Raw genomic sequence first — 19,287 nt, 5'->3', positions numbered from 1 at the left:
TGGGCGTGAGTCACTGCCATTCACGCCTCTTTGAAATCATGCGAATTTAAGCCACGACTATTTCAAGCCACGACTACCTCAGCTCACTGCAAAATCACGCGGTTGTAAAGGCTGAGGATCACAAAAAGATATACAAGCAAAAGTTTTACAAAGAGATCGGAGTGGAAAAAAAATGTCTGGTCAGGAAGTCAGCCTTTCCAACAAAGAGGAGGTGTTCGTTGTGAACGTAATACCGCTTCTCAAAGACGGCATCCTTTGCTTTAATGATCTTTCGGTCATTGTATTTACTAATGAAGGTAACATGAAGAACAAACACGATGAGCTTCGCTCTTTAATTATTAAAGGGAAGAATAACTTCGTGGAAGCAGAGCAAAGCGCTTCTGGTATTTTAGGAAGTATAGATAAAGAGTGTGAGGAATTAACTCAACAGAAAGGAAAACTGCAACGACAACAGGATGACACAAAAACTGAATGCAAAAACCTACAAGACCAGCTTGCAAGTCAGCAAAGCATACTACTGGAGCATCAGAGATCGTTAGAAAATGCAAATACACACTTACAAGCAACACAGGCAAAAGTTAATGAGATGCGTATAAGAATGGAGCACGATGAAGCTGTTAGGAACGCTGGGATCGGTCTGATGTTTGTTCCATGTGCTGGACCCACAGTTGGTGAGTGATACATTTGCAGATTTTGCTTTTTCAAACAAATATCATGTTTACTATCATGCATGCATACCGTATTTAATTCTAATTTTAAAACTGGTCAGGTATATTTTAAAGAAAAAAAAAATTCATAGTATTACCCAAGCCAGAACCAAATGAGTCTCAAAGCTAGTGTATGTGCTGTTAAAATCTAACAGAGCAAACCGAATGGGGCGTGATTCATGTTTAGCTGGAAGTATCACAGGTTTGACTTTCAGTGCAGGTGGCTACCAGCTGTAGGGCATCTGCAGAAAAACATCTTTAATACTGTCAGACATGAGTAAGAACTGATCTGGGCTGTGAACAGAAGTATGTGACAAAGGGGAGGGAGGAGGGACTGTTTTGGGGAGCAGGAGTACTGAGGAGCACAAGGGAGACACACACAGGTGTGGGATTTATTCTCAAACTAGAGGTTTGGTTCTCAGGGTTTGTTTGTTGCCTGAGATAAAAAAAATTATTATTGTTAATGCGCCTGTTACCTCATCATCTCTCCTATTGTCTTCCCACTCTGATTTCATGTTTTGAATTATCAGCATATGGCAATTACCTTGTCTTCTGTATGATTTTTAACTCTTGTTTTACAGGAGCTACCCTGATTGGGGTTTACCAGACAGATATGAACAACGCAAATGATGCTAAAAATCAGGCTCAAAGTGAAGTTCACAACTGGGAACGTCAAGTGGCAAGTAGTTCTCTAGGTGTTTCTGACTGTCAGACAAAGATCAACCAGAAGACACAGGAGATTTCTCAAGTTAACACCAGTTTGGAGGTGTTACGAAGAACCTTAGAAGACGTCACACAGCAGCGCCTTGATATAGCTGATGTCCAGGAGAAGTTCAGGAATGCTGTCAGGGTTTTGACCGATCTAGCTGGGATAGCGAAAGTAGGCGAGGTACAGACAAGGAAGTTTATTCTGTTTGAGCCCCTCATGACGGTACTTCAGGAAATCTTTAAATGTATTCTGCAAATGTCAGATAAGAAGGGTCATCTTCAGTGTGTCGAAACAACTTTAAAACCAATACAAAGCGCTTTTGAAGAGAATGTGAGAAAGATGAAAGCTTTGTGTGACAAGGGGGATGATTACTGGTAGGAAAAAAGTAAAACAAATTCTCATAAATGTCATGAAAGTCAGAATTTATCTCTTACAGAAAATGCAATATTACTGTATTTGTATGTTAGCGTGTTCAGCAATAAAGTATATGTACCGTATATGTAACTTTCTCCTCAGCCGAAACATTTGATGTGAGAACAATACTCTTCAAACTGCTGTTTTTAAATCAATGTAAACTGAATTTTATTCAGCACCGTTAATGAAATACAAGAACTATAATCCTTTTGATTGCTTTTGTCTTCCTTTTTGGTCCTATTTGGTCTTTCCATCACCTTCCTAGAACATTTGTATATCCTTAGTGACAATTACAGTAACCTATAGGAGTAACCCAGAGTGTTACTCTTCAGTCTTTTTTAGGGCGACACGTTGGGCTCAAACATTGACATATGCGATATTTCCATGAGTAATAGTTAGATATATATACAACAGAAAAGAAGAAACTGAAATTTAACTTCTACAGAAAAAGCAATATTAATGTGTTAATATGTTTCCATGTTCAGCGACAGATTTTAAATATGAAACTTTCTCTTCACCAGAAGAACATAGTTTGAGAATGTCATTTAAGATCTTTATATAATACTTTTTAAAATAGTTTTTACTCTCATGTATTCAAATCCTTTACATTTTATTCAAATCCTTTAACTAGATTAATTGCCATAACAGTCGCTAGATTAATCGCATAGAGTTCTACCATATGGGTAAGTGGCTGTATGCTCTTCTACTTAAGCGTATTCAGTCATTGACTGGGGTTTGAACAGATTAAGGCTGTTTATACCATCCTGCGCATTCTAACGCTCACAAGTTCTTTCGAGCACATTACCAGCTATGCGCTCTGGAGGACCGTAAGAAGTCTAACGCCTCTACATTGCTATTGAATAAATACATGACTGATGGAATACGCACCGGATGACCAGCTAATACTTGTGAGCTGTTTTGTTTTTTTCACCTTATTTATTGTTAGGTTGAAGAAACTGTTATTAATCATTTTGTTATCACTCCTGTATGATCAGCAATGAATGTAAATATGTATATACATTATTTTGTTTTTCCCTAGCCTCATACTTTAGATTATATTAATAATAGCATTCCTACCTTAGCAAAACCAGAACTTTCTCTCACCTCCCTATTCAGCATGACTCTTGCGCCTCCCACTGACTATAAATAAAGGAGTCAAGGGGAACCACCCTTTGTAACACATTCTGCTGTAGTTTGCATTGCAGAGAGTGTGGGTACCCTTGCAAGTAAAAAAACTATAAAGTGTGTTGTCTCAATAAAAGGTGGAGTTGGGGTGGAAACGCCGGGCGCTTTCCCCAACATAGAATTTGGTCCTTCGAGCCGGATCCGAGGAACCCCGAAGACGTCTCCAGTACGCCGAGAGAAGCGACACCGAAGTCTGTCGACAGGCACTCGAAGTCGGGTGCAAGAAAGACCTGTGATGTGAATTCGTCATCAGGCCGGTGGTTAGAACTGCGCTCGACGTCTGGTGATGTCTGAAGGACCTCGGTGACGGAACAGAGAGCACACTACATAGGTGAGAAACATGGCGCCTAAGTGAATAGGTGGCCAAGTGAGACATACGGCACCTAAGTGAGTAGGTGGCCAAGGCATGCATGTGGTTAAGCTTAGCCGAAATTAAGCGGGAGCGAAAGTAGGCGTTGTGGGAGAGAGTGTACGGTGTTCTATGTGGATGCGTCCTTACAGGTTTTAGACCTACACGATCCACCCTAAAAGCAACAACATACTGGTGACTGAAGGATAAAGGACGGGTTTCATCCCTGAAAACTAACACCGCTGCTCTAATAGTGAGCAGTAGAAGGCCGTGTTGGTGTCCTCCTGAGGTCTCATGCCAGAGACTTGCTTTTAGGATTTTTTATGTTTTGTAGTGTATTCAATAAAAGGTAACAATGGGAAAAAATCTGAGTAAACAAATCAAACTAGAGGGAGATGAGAAGTTTATGGAAGGATATAAACCAGGATCAGGACAAATAAGTAGTCAGAGATGGAGGAAAAAACATGGGTTTGAAGGAAAACTCCATACTCCAGACATATTAAAGTTACAGGGAAACTTAAAACTGGAGATGTTACAGACTACCAATAATAAAAAAGGCCAAGATAGAAAAAAGGAATACGTTTTCTCTGATGCATGGTTAGAACAGAGTAAACTAAGAGATAATAAGAGACAACAGAAAAAGGGAAATAAGGAGAAAAAACTGCAGGTGGCTTTAATCACACTAGACGAAGAAACGGCAGCAAGACCTTCTGCCCCTCCAGCTCCTCCACCGCCCCCACAAATTCCGGTGCCTGCACCGGCGCTGGTTCCAGCCACAGATAGACAAGAAGCAAGGGGGGGGGGGGGGGGTGGAACCATCTCGCATGTTAACTCGAGGGTCTGATCCCTCTCTATATCCTGTAAAAGATTTGGCCACAGCTAAAGTACAATGGCATCCAAAAAATAACACAGAACAAGAGGAGGTAGAATGGCAGTGTCCCCTCGTAGAAGTGGCAAACCCAAATCGAGGGCCAAATAATGCAGGACCCGAAACTATGTTAGTATATAGACCCTGGACCGCTGAGGATAGAACAGCGGCTTTAAAAGGAATACCCCCGGTTGAAGAAGGAGTACCCGAGTTTTGGACTGCCATCCTAGAATTACAAAGTAGTTTTCATTTGAACGGCAGGGAAATGTACCGATGCCTAAGACAGTTGTTTACCCATAAATGGGGACGTGTGGCAGGCGACTTCACTGGACACGGTGCCAATAATCAGCCCTTAGCACATAACTCACAGGAACTCATACAAGCATTACAACACCTGCGAGAGACGATAGACACAGTCTTCGTGAGACGTGCAGATTAGGGCGGAATAGCGCAGTGCAAACAAAAAGATGGAGAGGAACCTGAGGATTTTATGGATAGGATGCGAGTGGTGTTCAGGGGAAATTCAGGAATTCCTCACGACGAGGAAGACGGAGGAGTGTATCAGCAACAATTAAAACGAGCTTTTGTCGCAGGCCTAAAGCCTGAATTGCGAAAATATCTCGACAAACATTGGGTACATCAGAATACTGGCTCAGTCCAACAAGCCTTAGAATATGCCCAACACGCACAGAAAGCGCAGAAACAGCAAAAGACAGATACAATATTCAGCGCCTCTGACGTGGTAGCGCTAGTGCAAACGAACCCTCGGGGACGCGGGGGATTCAGAGGTAGAGGAAGAGGAAGATTTAGAAATAAACAAACAGGAGGGTTTTCACAGGAAACAGAGTGTTGGACATGCGGGAAACCTGGACATTTAAGCAGGGACTGCAGGTCAGGGAAGCGACCATTTAATCCAAACTCCACCGAAAATGACCAATGACCCTCCTCGGAGACCCCTGTTGCCGACACTATCCGAGGTGAAACAGAGGTCATTTTAAGGGAGGAAACGGAGGTTACCTTACAAGACCTCTTGGATGAGGAAATAGATTTGCAAGCAGTATGTCAGCTATTAGCAGAAAGGCAGTGGGGAACTTTGCCAAGTCGGAAATTAATCATAAATGGCAAAGTATACGAATGCCTGTGTGATACTGGAGCCTGTAGGACTGTCCTAACCTCCAGTCCTCCTGAAGTCACATACTCCTCATCTGTCATAAATATAAAAACAGCAGGAGGCCAAACAGACAGTCATCAGCTAACAAACCCAGTTGCAGTAAAAGATAAGGAAACTGGGATTGAATGTCAAGCACAAGTGTTAATAAGCCCTTCTTGCCCTGTCAATCTGTTAGGCCGTGACCTTATGGTACAGATGGGCATTAGTGTAGTTGCCACAAACTCTGGCATGAAAGCAATCATAAATGAGGAAGCCTATGTTGTGCAAGGAACCGGAGCACCACAATATTACTGGTCACTGGACCTAGGGGGAACTGCACAGACAAGAGAATTGTTGCGAAAAACTAGAGAAAAGCAGTCCCCTAAACAAACCCAGTTCATGCCTGACGATGCCTTACACGTCACTATGTGGTACAAAGGCACCCCAGGACCAGATTATGCATATGACAAAACGTTTCATGCCCTTCAAGACACTTGTATTACCTTACAACATTTGTATGTTAACTCCACTACTGGCTTTTCTGCTGCCTCAGTCATCTTATCTAATAAACAACAGGCTGTGTTCAGAGGGGAAACACCTCACGTATCTCTATCAAAATCACCTCAGATGCAGTGGAGGGATGTAGAGATGTTCTTACGAGATTCCATGCACAGTTACAATGACTACCAACCCGTACCTGGCTCCTGTTGGAGCTATGACAAAAAACACAATGTGTGGCGGTTCCCTTTGGGATGGAGAGTTCAAACCACTCTCACCACACACTTGCAGGACCCAACCTGACAAATTTTTTCTGTTCTGGAGGGGGGATCATGTCCAGATCTAGATCGCCTCCCGGAAGGGTTGTGGTCGTCCTCCCCCACTGATGTAGGACTGGTAAAGGGGTTCCCACCATACAAAGTAATTGTGAAATCAGAACACCGCCCGGTAGTTAGACAATACCCGTTAAAACCTGAGGCAGAGAAAGGTATAGCCCCTGTAGTGCAGGATATGTTGGCATCAGGAATATTGCGAGAGGCTCCTGAGGCCACTTGCAATACTCCTATCTTCCCTGTCCAGAAGGGACATACAGGGAAATGGCGCATGGTGCAGGATTTAAGACCAGTTAATAACATAGTGCAACACGCAGCACCAGACGTGCCCAACCCACACTTATTGCTCAACTCATTAACCCCTGATAAAAGTTACTTCTCAGTAGTTGATCTCAGTAATGCATTTTTCTCAGTACCATTGCACTCTGATTCTCAACATTTATTTGGTTTCACCTATAAGGGAAAAAAATACACATATACTAGACTCCCTCAAGGGTTTTCAGAAAGTCCACATGTATATACCATGGCCCTTAGATATTCTATGAGTACCTGTAAAATACCATCCCATAGTCAAGTGCTACTGTATGTAGATGATATATTAATTGCTTCAGATACAAAACAGCATTGTAAGGAAGCCACACTGTTGGTGTTACAGCATTTATATGATACAGGACATAAAGCATCAAAACAAAAATTACAATATTGCAGGGAGGAAGTTATATATCTTGGACATAAACTCTCCCAACAAGGTTGATCATTATTAGAAACTAGAAAACAGGCAATACAAGAGGCACCAAAGCCAAAGACTAAACAGCAAATGATGTCCTTCTTAGGACTTTGTAATTATTGCAGAGAATGGCTACCTGATTATGCTGCACTCGTTCAACCTCTGCAAACCTTAATTTATGGGAAAGACATGGCCTTAAAAGATAAAATTCAGTGGACAAAAGAAGGAGAATTGGCATTCACAAACTTAAAAATGATACTACAAACAAATGTGATACTTGCCTTACCAGATTATCAACAACCATTTACCTTATGTGTTGATGCTAATCAAGGTTATATGAAAGCGGTATTAACACAGCCGTTCGGGACAAAGGAAAGACCACTAGCATTCTATTCTAAACGATTAGATGCAGTAGCAGCTGGTTTTCCACAATGTTTGCAAGCATGTGCAGCTGCTGCAGAAGCAGTAAAATTATCAGCAGAATTAGTGTTGTGTCACCCACTCACCCTGAAGGTGCCACATTCAGTTTCATTAGTTTTACTGCAGACGCCGCTTCCGTTCCTCACACATGCTAGACATCTGACCTTAGTCTCACTCCTGCTTTCACAGTCAAACATTACTATACAGCGATGTGGTCCTCTTAACCCTAGCACCCTTCTTCCGACAACGGAAGATGGAGAGCCACATTCGTGCAAAGCAGTTGTGGAAGAGCAAACAAAACCCAGAGCAGATATTTTACAGACCCCAATATCAGATTCAATGGTTGTTTATGTAGATGGATCAGCATCAAAAAATGATATGGGAAAAAATAAGGTCGGGTATGCTGTAGTTACGTCCACTGAAGTGTTAGAGGCCAATGCACTCCCACCTGCTTGTTCAGCACAAGCGGCTGAACTCTATGCTGTAATTAGGGCATGCGAGCTATTCAAAAATAAGTCACTTACTATATACACTGATAGTCAATATGTGTTTGGAGCTGTTCATCACCATGCAAGAGTGTGGAAAAATAGAGGTTTTAAAACATCGCAGGGAACGTCTCTAACTCACACAAACTTACTACTTAGATTATTAGATGTTGTACAATTACCGACTCGCCTTGCACTGTGCAAATGTAAAGCACACCAAACCGATGCTTCCACAATAGCTAAAGGAAACAACTTTGCAGATAAAACTGCCAAAGAAGCGGCCCTGAAACAGCCCACCTTATCAGTGGCAGACATTCTTTTCATAGATAGTGATGTGCTGTGTGATGCACAGATTCATGCTCCTAAAACAGAAATACAGAGTTGGATCAAGAGAGGAGCAATACAGCAAGGGAAAGTTTACTATATGAATGACAAGCCCATCCTACCAAAAAACTTATACAAAACAGCTGCCTTAGTGAGCCATGGAAATACTCATGTCTCAACAGGAGGGATGGTACATATTATCCAGCAATACTTTTATGCTATAAATTTTTCTGATTATGCAAAGCAATTTTGTAGAACATGCTTAATTTGCTGTAAACATAATGCACAGGGTAACATGAGACCAAAACGTGGCCAGTTCCCTGTAGCTGAGTACCCGTTTCAAGTTGTACATATGGATTTTATTGAATTATCTTGGTCACAAGGGAAGAAGTACTGTCTAGTCATTATAGACACCTTTTCTAAGTGGGTAGAAATATACCCTGTAAAGCACTGTGATGCAATGACTGTTGCAAAATGTTTGGTAGGCCATTATTTCCCTACTTATGGCATACCTTATATTATAAGATCAGACAATGGGACTCATTTTGTAAATCAGACCATGTCCCTTTGTTCACAAGCATTAGGTTTTACGCTTAAGAATCATTGTGCTTATCACCCTCAGAGTGCAGGCTTAGTGGAGAGAACTAACGGCACTATTAAAACAAGGCTCAGAAAAACAATGGAAGAGACAAAAAGGCCGTGGCCAGAATGTTTGTCTCTAGTAAAATTGTGGATGAGAATAACTCCCATTCCTGCAGGATTAACACCTTTTGAGATAGTGTACGGAAGGCCGTTTCCCCTAGCAACCGAAATGAGTGATTTAGGGAAAGCGGACAGAGAAAATACATTGGCTAATTGGATGCGAAAGTTGCTATCATCACAACAAAAACATAGCCCCAGTAGTCTGCCAGTAAATTCTGTTTCTAACCAACAGGATAACTTGCAGCCAGGGGATTGGATCCTGGTCAAGGTCCTGTTGCGGAAGGAGTGGAGCACACCCCGGTGGGACGGTCCTTATCAAGTCCTCCTCACAACACCAACAGCTGTGAAAATAGCAGAACGACCTTCCTGGATACACAAAAGTCACTGTAAACCCATCAAGCCCTTATCAGAGGCCTCAGCGACAGAGTAGCAGTGGAAGTCCGCTACAAAGGCACAGTAACCAATAGGGTGCTGCTGTCTCAACCCGGTGAAGAAAACAACTGAACTGCACTCTATTAGGATGGCTCTGACGGGGTGGGGATGTGGTAAGGTGACTCTAGGGGTCATTCTTGTTGTTGGACTTGTATGGTTGTCCTTGCTCCCACTAGCTCCATTGCAACACCTACGGCGATGGACCCATGACGACTTCCATCTGCGCCCGTTGCCTGCTGACCACTCACACCCGTTCATGAAGAACTACTGGTATCGATATGTACATGACACTGTAACAGCAAAAAATGTGACGAATTGCTATGTTTGTTCTGTGATGCCTACTCATAGTGAACGACCCACTGTATATGGAAAACCCATGAATATGTCCCAGGCCAAATGTGCCGCATCTTTTGCAGGTATAGGGTACCAAAGTATTGTTTCACTTATATTTTGTTTTGTTTTGTTTTTTATTTTGTTTTTCTGTTGTTTTATAACTGTTATACCATGTTTGAAAATGTTTATTAATCAAGCTCTTAATGCTGCTTTTCGGACACACAGTACAATGTTTCTCTCCCTTACTCAGAATATGGAGACAGAGCCTGTTTCCAGCGATAGCGATGAAGAAGACATGTAATTCATAATGACGGCTGAGCCGAAAGCACCCGTGCAGGGCTCGGACCTGAAGTAACGGAATTAGATGTTTTTCTATGATAAACAGGAGGAACGACTCCTGATGGTTTTCTGTACTCCACAGTTAGGATGATGATGATGTGATCTAAATGACAGTTGTACTGGAAATGCTTTTGCAACTTGTACAATACTGATGTTTTTGATCATACTGTCATGATAAACAGGAGGGACTGTTAGGTTGAAGAAACTGTTATTAATCATTTTGTTATCACTCCTGTATGATCAGCAATGAATGTAAATATGTATATATATTATTTTGTTTTCCCCTAGCCTCATACTTTAGATTGTATTAATAATAGCATTCCCACCTTAGCAAAACCAGAACTTTCTCTCACCTCCCTATTACTCTTGCGCCTCCCACTGACTATAAATAAAGGAGTCAAGGGGAACCACCCTTTGTAACACATTCTGCTGTAGTTTGCATTGCAGAGAGTGTGGGTACCCTTGCAAGTAAAACTGTAACCTGTGTGTGTCTCATAAATGTGGAGTTGGGGTGGAAACGCCGGGCGCTTTCCCCAACATCAGCTAACAAACCCTGTTGCAGTAAAAGATAAGGAAACTGGGATTGAATGTCAAGCACAAGTGTTAATAAGCCCTTCTTGCCCTGTCAATCTGTTAGGCCGTGACCTTATGGTACAGATGGGCATTAGTGTAGTTGCCACAAACTCTGGCATGAAAGCAATCATAAATGAGGAAGCCTATGTTGTGCAAGGAACCAGAGCACCACAATATTACTGGTCACTGGACCTAGGGGGAACTGCACAGACAAGAGAATTGTTGCGAAAAACTAGAGAAAAGCAGTCCCATAAACAAACCCAGTTCATGCCTGACGATGCCTTACACGTCACTATGTGGTACAAAGGCACCCCAGGACCAGATTATGCCTATGACAAAACGTTTCATGCCCTCCAAGACACTTGTATCACCTTACAACATTTGTATGTTAACTCCACTACTGGCTTTTCTGCTGCCTCAGTCATCTTATCTAATAAACAACAGGCTGTGTTCAGAGGGGAAACACCACACGTATCTCTATCAAAACCACCTCAGATGCAGTGGAGGGATGTAGAACATAAGAACATAAGAACATAAGAACTATACAAACGAGAGGAGGCCATTCGGCCCATCAAGCTCGCTTGGGGAGAACTAAACTAATAGCTCAGAGTCGTTAAAATCTTATCTAGCTCTGATTTAAAGGAACCCAAGGATTCAGCTTCCACTACATTATCAGGAAGGCTATTCCATACTCTGACTACACGCTGCGTAAAGAAGTGCTTCCTTAAATCCAGCTTGAAATGTTCTCCCGCTAATTTCCACCTATGGCCACGAGTTCGTGTATTTAAACTAATGCTGAAGTAACTATTTGGTTGAACAGCATCCAAACCTGTTAGAATCTTATATACCTGGATCATGTCCCCCCTCAGTCTCTTTTGCTTGAGACTGAACAGATTTAGCTCAAGTAACCGTTCCTCGTATGGCATTCCTCTAAGACCAGGAATCATTTTTGTGGCCCTACGCTGCACCTTTTCTAAGGCCACAATGTCCTTTTTAAGATATGGTGACCAAACCTGCACACAATATTCTAGGTGAGGTCTCACCAAGGAATTGTATAATCTTAGCATTACCTCCCTTGACTTAAACTCCACACACCTGGAGATATACCCCAACATCCTATTGGCCTTTTTTATTGCTTCCCCACACTGGCGAGAATGGGACATGGAAGCATCAACATACACACCAAGGTCTTTCTCATGATCAGCTACCTTTATTTCAGTGACACCCATGAAATACCTGTACTTTATATTTCTGCTCCCTAGATGGAGTACCTTACATTTATCGACGTTAAATTTCATCTGCCAGGTATCGGCCCAGTCACTAATTAAATCAAGATCCCGCTGTAGCTGCTGAGCCACTAATTCAGTATCTGCTACACCACCCACCTTGGTGTCATCTGCAAATTTCACCAGTTTACTGTATATATTGGTATCCATATCATTTATGTAAATTAGGAACAATAGTGGTCCTAAAATCGAACCCTGCGGTACCCCACTATGAACGCAAGCCCACTGTGACATTGTGCCTCTTATAACTACTCGCTGTTTCCTATCTGTTAACCAGTTATCAATCCAGGTCGCTACGGTACCTAAAATACCTGTCGCTTTGAGTTTAAGTAGGAGCCTCTTGTGGGGGACAACATCAAAAGCCTTTTGGAAATCTAAGTAGATGACATCATAGGCCTTCTTATCATCAACTTCCTGAGTAGCTTCCTCAAAAAACTCCAACAGATTTGTTAAACAGGATCTACCTCTCCTAAATCCATGCTGGCTATCCCGCAAAATGTTATTGGAGTCCAGGTAATCTATCATTTTCTCTTTGATTATAGCCTCCATAACTTTACCAGTTATACAAGTTAGACTGATTGGCCTATAGTTAGACAAATTACTTCTATCCCCTTTGTGTCCTGTTTAACTATGGTCCTAGTCTTTCAGCCTCTATATCATCTTCCCTAGTTTCTAGGGCTAAGTGGTTGATGTTTTCTAGTTTTGGTGTTGGTTAGAGTTCCCTTGTTCAATGCTTATTTATTGTTCTTCTGCCTGTTGCCTGTTTCCCTGCTCCTTTGTTTATTGGTTAATGTTGTGATTATCCTCACCTGCCCTTTGTTAGTCCTCGTTATCTTTGTATTTCGGTGCTTGCTCTTTATAACATTTGTAACCTGAAGCCTGTTCCCCTGTCTATTTACTCTGTGGTTTCTTTAGTTATTTTTCCTAATAAACTTCATTTATGTTGGATCGGCACTGTGGACCGTTTTTCTGCCTGTGCCATGCCCCAGGTTGACTGAGGTGAAATTCCATGGGTCACACTTGTGGATCTAGAACAGTTGTTTTAGGTTAGCAGTGAGGTTGGGGTTCAGGTCTACACACCCATAATTAATAATTATAAAATCTAAAACAAGTCTGTAGTGCATTGGAAGGGAGACTGGAAGCGATGGTACATTTCTCGTGACTGGCTGCACAAATCAGGCTCACTGTATAAGAGAACCGTCATGTATTAGCAGAAACCGAAAGCATCGTGAAAGTCGACGTAAAAGCATTTCCAGTTTGAAAGCAAGATTTTTATTTTTTATAGCATTGCAATAAAAAAGAATTAATGACACAATAAGCTGTATGTTAAAAAGGACATTTCTTCTGTTAATGGAGAGAATTTGTACCTCAGTGTCACTCAGTTGAAGGAATAATGACCCTATATGTCACATACTTCTAAAAGCAGAGATTTTATTGGTTATAGTGTTTAGTGCCCCCCCGTACACCTGCTACTCATTAACCATTTTGGAACATAAAACATTTGCCCCTTATATCTTATATACATCATTTCACCACAAAATCTGACTTGGAAAAAGACAACACAAAATTCAATCATCTATAAATCAATAGAAACAAATTCTTTCTATACAAGCTCTGCAATGATTTTATGAAATAAATAAAAGCATGTGCTACTGTTAAAGTGATCAATAGGTCCATAATTTTGCTATTACATTAAAGAGGCTGAATAACACAATTTCCAGGGAAGAATAAAAAAAGTATTTTTTAAAAGTATTTTAAAGTAGTCACAAGTCATGCCCATAAATACAAGCATAGTTTCGCAAAAACTATGGACAGAAAGACGATGAAAATGCCTGTTTTAAAGAGGTTTATGAAAACGTGCTCTACTGACTTGCTATGAGCATGATCATCCTCTTTGTCACACAAAGCTTTCATCTTTCTCCTATCCTGTTCATCTCGCAGGATCCTCATTTCTGGGGAGTCAAGCGGCTGGACCGGGCCATGGGGATGCCTACGTAACACCTGGCTGCGGCAGATGGATACCCATTTCCGGAGGGTGGGCTTGGACCGTGTGTCGGCCGGGGGGATCGCCGGCCGGGATCCCGAGGAGTTTCGCCGTGTGGTGGGTGCGGAAATGAGCTGCACCAGCGCATGCTCCCCAACCTGACCTGACCTGACCTGCTCAAAAGCACTTTGTATTGGTTTTAAAGTTGTTTCGACACACTGAAGATGACCCTTCTTATCTGACATTTGCAGAACACATTTAAAGATTTCCTGAAGTACCGTCATGAGGGGCTCAAACAGAATAAACTTCCTTGTCTGTACCTCGCCTACTTTAGCTATCCCAGCTAGATCGGTCAAAACCCTGACAGCATTCCTGAACTTCTCCTGGACATCAGCTATATCAAGGCGCTGCTGTGTGACGTCTTCTATGGTTCTTCGTAACACCTCCAAACTGGTGTTAACCTGAGAAATCTCCTGTGTCTTCTGGTTGATCTGTGTCTGACAGTCAGAAACACTCTGTGCAGAACTTGTCAGTTGATGTTCCAAGTTTTCAACTTCCCTCTGAGCTTGATTTTTGGCATTTTTTCTGCCATTCAGACTTTTCTGGTAGACCCAGTACAGGCCACCTCTTGTAAAATAAATATTATATATATATATTTAGACAATATAACTAGCCAGTCCATCAAATCAAGACAATAAGGGAGAAGACAGGCAACAAGCTCATTGCCAGTTATAGAAAAGTCCAGGTTTTTATCTCAGGCACTGAACAAAATCCCACACCTGCGTCTCCCTTGTGCTCCTCAGCACTCCTGCTCCCCAAAACAGTCCCTCCTCCTTCCCATTGGTCACATGCTTCTGTTCACAGCTGTAAGGACATAAACCTTATAGGTCCTGCAGGCCCCATCTCTGATCAGCTTGCATCAGTCTATTTCAGAGCTCCAAGAAAAGGGTCCTTTGGCCCCGGCAAGACTGGACTCCACTCATCAGACCACCCCTTTCAAGGAAAGCAAAGGCCTGCTGGCTCCTGAGAGACTGGATAGAAATAACTGGAGCAGCACAGAAAAAGCAAGACCTCTCACCCCCAGAGTGACCAGAGCCCTGCAGTCAATCCACAGCAACAACAGCTGCCAGTCACCTTTCCCACTATAAACAGGATAACTCACCACACATAGATGTTAGGGACAAATACACACATGTTTGATCTCGTTTGAATGGGCATGAGACGAGGAGTATTATACTCTCAGATTTAAGGCAGTATAGCTTTCCCTAAGAGAAATATAGAAACTTCGGCTAAACCCACCAAACTGAGAGAGCCTCTCACATGGTAGAACAAGGGAATTACAACCGCCCCCTAAAGTGATCTGATTGGTTGGGGACTTGAGAACCAAGGTCAGCAATGCCCCTAAAATTAACCATTGACTGAAATTGGTCAGTCTTCAGAGACATGCCATCACCTGGTTGGGATACTTAAGGAAGGGCCTCAGAAGATGTCGGGGAGTCACTCTGTAATCAGAGCTCCCACAGAGAACTGGGCGAAAGTCCATCTGTAGTCAGATACTTTCCGCAGAACTTTGTGCACTCTCAGCTGAGGAATGTGATTGTTTAATATTGTATTTGTCCTAATGTATTTAAGAGTATGTGGCCACATGTCAATGATTGTATATTGTAGTATGTTTAATAGATGTTGTTTTGATTACTTTATGACTGTCTGATTTGCTAACTTCTTTATAAACTTTCCAGATTGGACTTCTATCTTGATTAGGACTAAAGTGGCAAAATACTATCTTGCAGCCTCTGGGTTAAATCCCCTTTATCTGGGTCCCAAACTCGACTGCCCAGGTTAAGTTAGGTGGATACCAAAACTGCACCTCTGGAGTTCGCACACGCTCAGTTACGGGCCGACATAACTTCTGAGGTCAACACAAGCTGATGAAAGGTACCGGTCTACCCTCTGAGGGGCGTACAAACTATGTTCCTAGGCACCGGGCATAGTCCCTGAGACGTTCACAAGGTAAGATAACGGGTAGCATCGGCGGAGTCCCTGAGTGGAGTCCAAAGTAAACCTCGTACAAACTACCGCTACGAAACGTGTGCCTTCACTGCTGCTGAGGTTGACACATGTTATGATATGGGCTGCCCCCGGCTGAGCCCCTGAGGTGGACGTACGTGTGGTTTGGGTAAATATCGACTTAATCTCCGAGGCACCCACAAGCTCAGTAATTGGCAGACGCTGAGCCTTTGGGTAATTATATAGGTCGAGGGACCCGAATAATCAGAGGCTGACATTGTCTTAAATGGTGGCGATTTCCGTACCTCTAAGACAAACCCTGTGGAACAAGCCCACGGATCGCCCTGTTGGCTGAGGCGAATCTGGCGGACTCCTTCGTCAGGGGTAAACTAGAGTTGGTAATCTAAAGGAGAGTCCCGAAGTAATCCAAACAGCATAAACGTCATGACTACAATATACTTGAAATGAGGTCTTTAATAAAATGGAGTCAGATATGTGTTTAAAAGAATATTTTATATATTAAAAAGGGTAAGTAATTCCCAGGAGCGCTTGGAAGGACCAGTACGCATTCACTGCCTTTGGCTGTGCCATTGGATTCCGCCATTGGGCCAGTTTGTTAATAGGTGAAGAATTGAGGGCAAGCGAGCTACACTCCATCTAGACACGTAGTGTAAAACAGGAATAGATCGGAGACCGTAGAAATCCGGTGGTGGAGAGAAGTTAGCAAATAAACATGGATAATCAGGGATATGGCAGTGGAGAGGCTGATGAGGAGCTGATGGGAGCACTAGCAGTGTGCCTTAAAGATACTCTGGTTCGCCTGCATGGTAAAGGCTTAGGGCTGAGTTGGAATAACAGCCAGATCCTATATTGGCATAATAGCGAAGGGCAGAAGCTCTGGTCCAAGTCTAAGTATCGGGACCTTCCCGCCGCACTTGTGTATTTGCTGCGCCGTAATGATCTTACTGCACTAGCAGATAAAGAGCGGACTTTACAGGTGATACACAGCCTAGAAACTTCACGATCAGAGGAGTTAAAAAGACTCCGTGCACAGGTTGATAGTTTTGCATATGAAAACGTCAGGGTGAAAATATGGGAAACCCAAATAGCTAAGTTGGAAGATAAACTCCGGCGGAAGCATAATTATACATCCGCATTACATAATTATTGAGGCAATGCCGGGTTCCCAGTGGCCGCCATTCGGCAGGCAGTAACCGAGTCTAGAGACTCCAACCCACATTACAATAGTGAGGATGAGGAATTGAGCATTAACTAATAAAACTCGTGACATGTCTGTGACAGACATCTGTGGGGATTGCCAGTCAGAGGGGGAATCCAGTGAGATCTCCAAGTCCCTCTAGTGACGCTCATTATTGGCCCCATAGACCTGGAGAGCCAAAAAGCCGGAGTCCCGTAAGGACCCGGATAAGGACAGGCACTCTTCCCGAAAATCCGTCAGAGTAGCGGTTCTCAAAACAATGAGGGATGCAGACAATGATGTTATGGCGATCAGTCGTCCCTTAACATGTGACGAGTGTGCAAGACACAGAGAGGTGGTTGGCAAGATGCCCAGACAAGGCCCGTTTCAGTCATACTGGGACAAACTCATGCTACAGCCTTCAGTGTACAATCTAGAAGCCCGGGATGTGTGGCAAATAGTTTTGCTTACGATTCCCGAAGAGCTGTGGCCCAAATTGACCTAATGTCAGGGGATATTATAATAAAACAGAATGGGGATGCTGAGGAAGATGTGTTTAGCCGACTCAGGGACGCGCTGCTTCACCTGAGGGAACCCACACATATAGCGTGGCATAAAATATTGGAGATTAAGCAGGCTACTAAAGAGCCATTTGAAGCTTTTGTGGAGCACATGTGGGTGTCCTTTAAAGAACACTCGGGGATGGAGGAAGCGCACCGCGATCAGGAAGTGTTAATACACCTCCTGAAAAATAATGCAGGCCCTCACATCCAACAAGCAATGATCCATGCTGGGGATCCACCAGAAAGTACGTGTAGGGCATTAGTGGGTTGGGCAGGCAAAACAGAAAACCAGATGAGATTGAGCAAAACTCGGACGATAGCCGCAACTCAGTGGATAACCGAAGGGAATAGCCCAGATCTACAGAAATCCCTAGAATGGTGTAAACTTTGTCAAAAGGCAAGCCATGATACAGAGGACTGCTATAAAGTGAGAAAGAGAAGGCAAATATGTTGTACCACAAGCATAACGAAAACCCATAATCAAATTGTGCCACGAATATACGCATGTATCAGCCAGTAAAACGTTACAGATACAACGGTATTTCTGGTGGCCAGCAATGGGATCAGACGTGGACGCATGGTGCAAGTCATGTCATGTGTGTGCCATCATTAACCAAGGAAAACCAGGGCTTACCGAATTACATAGAGCAGATCCACCATGGGGCCCCTGGGAGGAATTGGATTGGTATGGATTTCATTGGCCCGATTCCCAGTGCCAAAGGGGGGGTACCGGTATTGCCTTATAATAATTGATAAATTCTCAAAACGGGTAGAAGTCATACCCACAAGTAATAATACCGCAACTACAGTGGCACGGTGCTAGCGAACCAAATCATCCCATTATGGGGGACACTGAAACAAATTGAATCTGATCAGGGTACCCATTTCACAGGACAGGTAGTAAGAGAGATGTGCCAGATGCTGAACATCCAGCAGATGCTCCATGTCCCATACAGACCCCAGAGTTCTGGGATAGTCGAGCGAGTAAATCACACAATCAAGGAAGGCATTGCAAAGCAGATAGCACAATGCCACAACCAATGGATGGATGTACTACCCACAGCCCTAACGGTGCTACGAGCAACCCCTTCAAAAGCAACAGGCATTACTCCATATGAGCTGATGACCAGACGAGTGATGAGCTTGCCAATTGACCCAGAAATATCCCCTGCAGATTTAGGACCACGTGGCTAAGCAACAAACAGTGTTGCTCCAACTGCAAGAACACTTGAAGGCACTCCAAGCGTCAGCAGCCATCAAACAACAACAATCAGATCGAGCTAATGATGTGCAGTTCAACCCAAATTCTGAGACCAAGTTCTCATCAGGCGATATGATAATGGTACGGGTCTTCGTAAAAGAAAATGCTTTTGCCCCACGATGGCATGGACCATATGCAACAGCTGGGTGGCTATAACTATCACAGGGAAGTTAAAGTGGCACCACATGTCCCATTACAAAGCAACCCAAGATTCAATGACAAAATAACCTTGTCTATATTCCTACAGTATTTCCCATAACAAGCTCACAACTGCAATTCCATGGACCCCAGACGTAAGAGAGGTGTCTAACCAGACATGCCTCAAGCTGGGTCAGAGAGTCCAGTTGAAGCACAGCTTAGAATGCGGAAGATGGGTGTGGAGACACATGGAGGGGCCATACACATCTCATGAGACATAATTACAGGAATCAGTTATATGGC

General features: G+C 43.1%; 2 protein-coding genes across 3 annotated transcripts in view; both read left to right on the top strand.

Annotated features, from left to right (window-relative positions):
- The window catches only part of LOC125739316 (uncharacterized), a 68,366-nt gene that overhangs the window by 26,331 nt on the left and 22,748 nt on the right, over positions 1 to 19,287 (top strand). The window lies entirely within an intron of this gene.
- Positions 51 to 10,454, top strand: LOC125739310 (protein NYNRIN-like). Of its 2 annotated transcripts, none has more exons than XM_049009281.1 (2): positions 51 to 671; positions 1,289 to 10,454. In XM_049009281.1, exon 2 carries the CDS (start codon positions 7,030 to 7,032, stop codon positions 9,298 to 9,300), a length of 2,271 nt encoding a protein of 756 aa, XP_048865238.1. In that variant the 5' UTR covers positions 51 to 671; positions 1,289 to 7,029; the 3' UTR covers positions 9,301 to 10,454. The 2 variants fall into 2 exon arrangements, with proteins under 2 accessions (XP_048865238.1, XP_048865239.1); XM_049009282.1 differs by having other exon boundaries at positions 53 to 671.

Source organism: Brienomyrus brachyistius, chromosome 3 (assembly GCF_023856365.1).
Source record: "Brienomyrus brachyistius isolate T26 chromosome 3, BBRACH_0.4, whole genome shotgun sequence".
Taxonomy (NCBI): domain Eukaryota; kingdom Metazoa; phylum Chordata; class Actinopteri; order Osteoglossiformes; family Mormyridae; genus Brienomyrus; species Brienomyrus brachyistius.
This window is presented reverse-complemented; position numbering and strand designations above follow the sequence as displayed.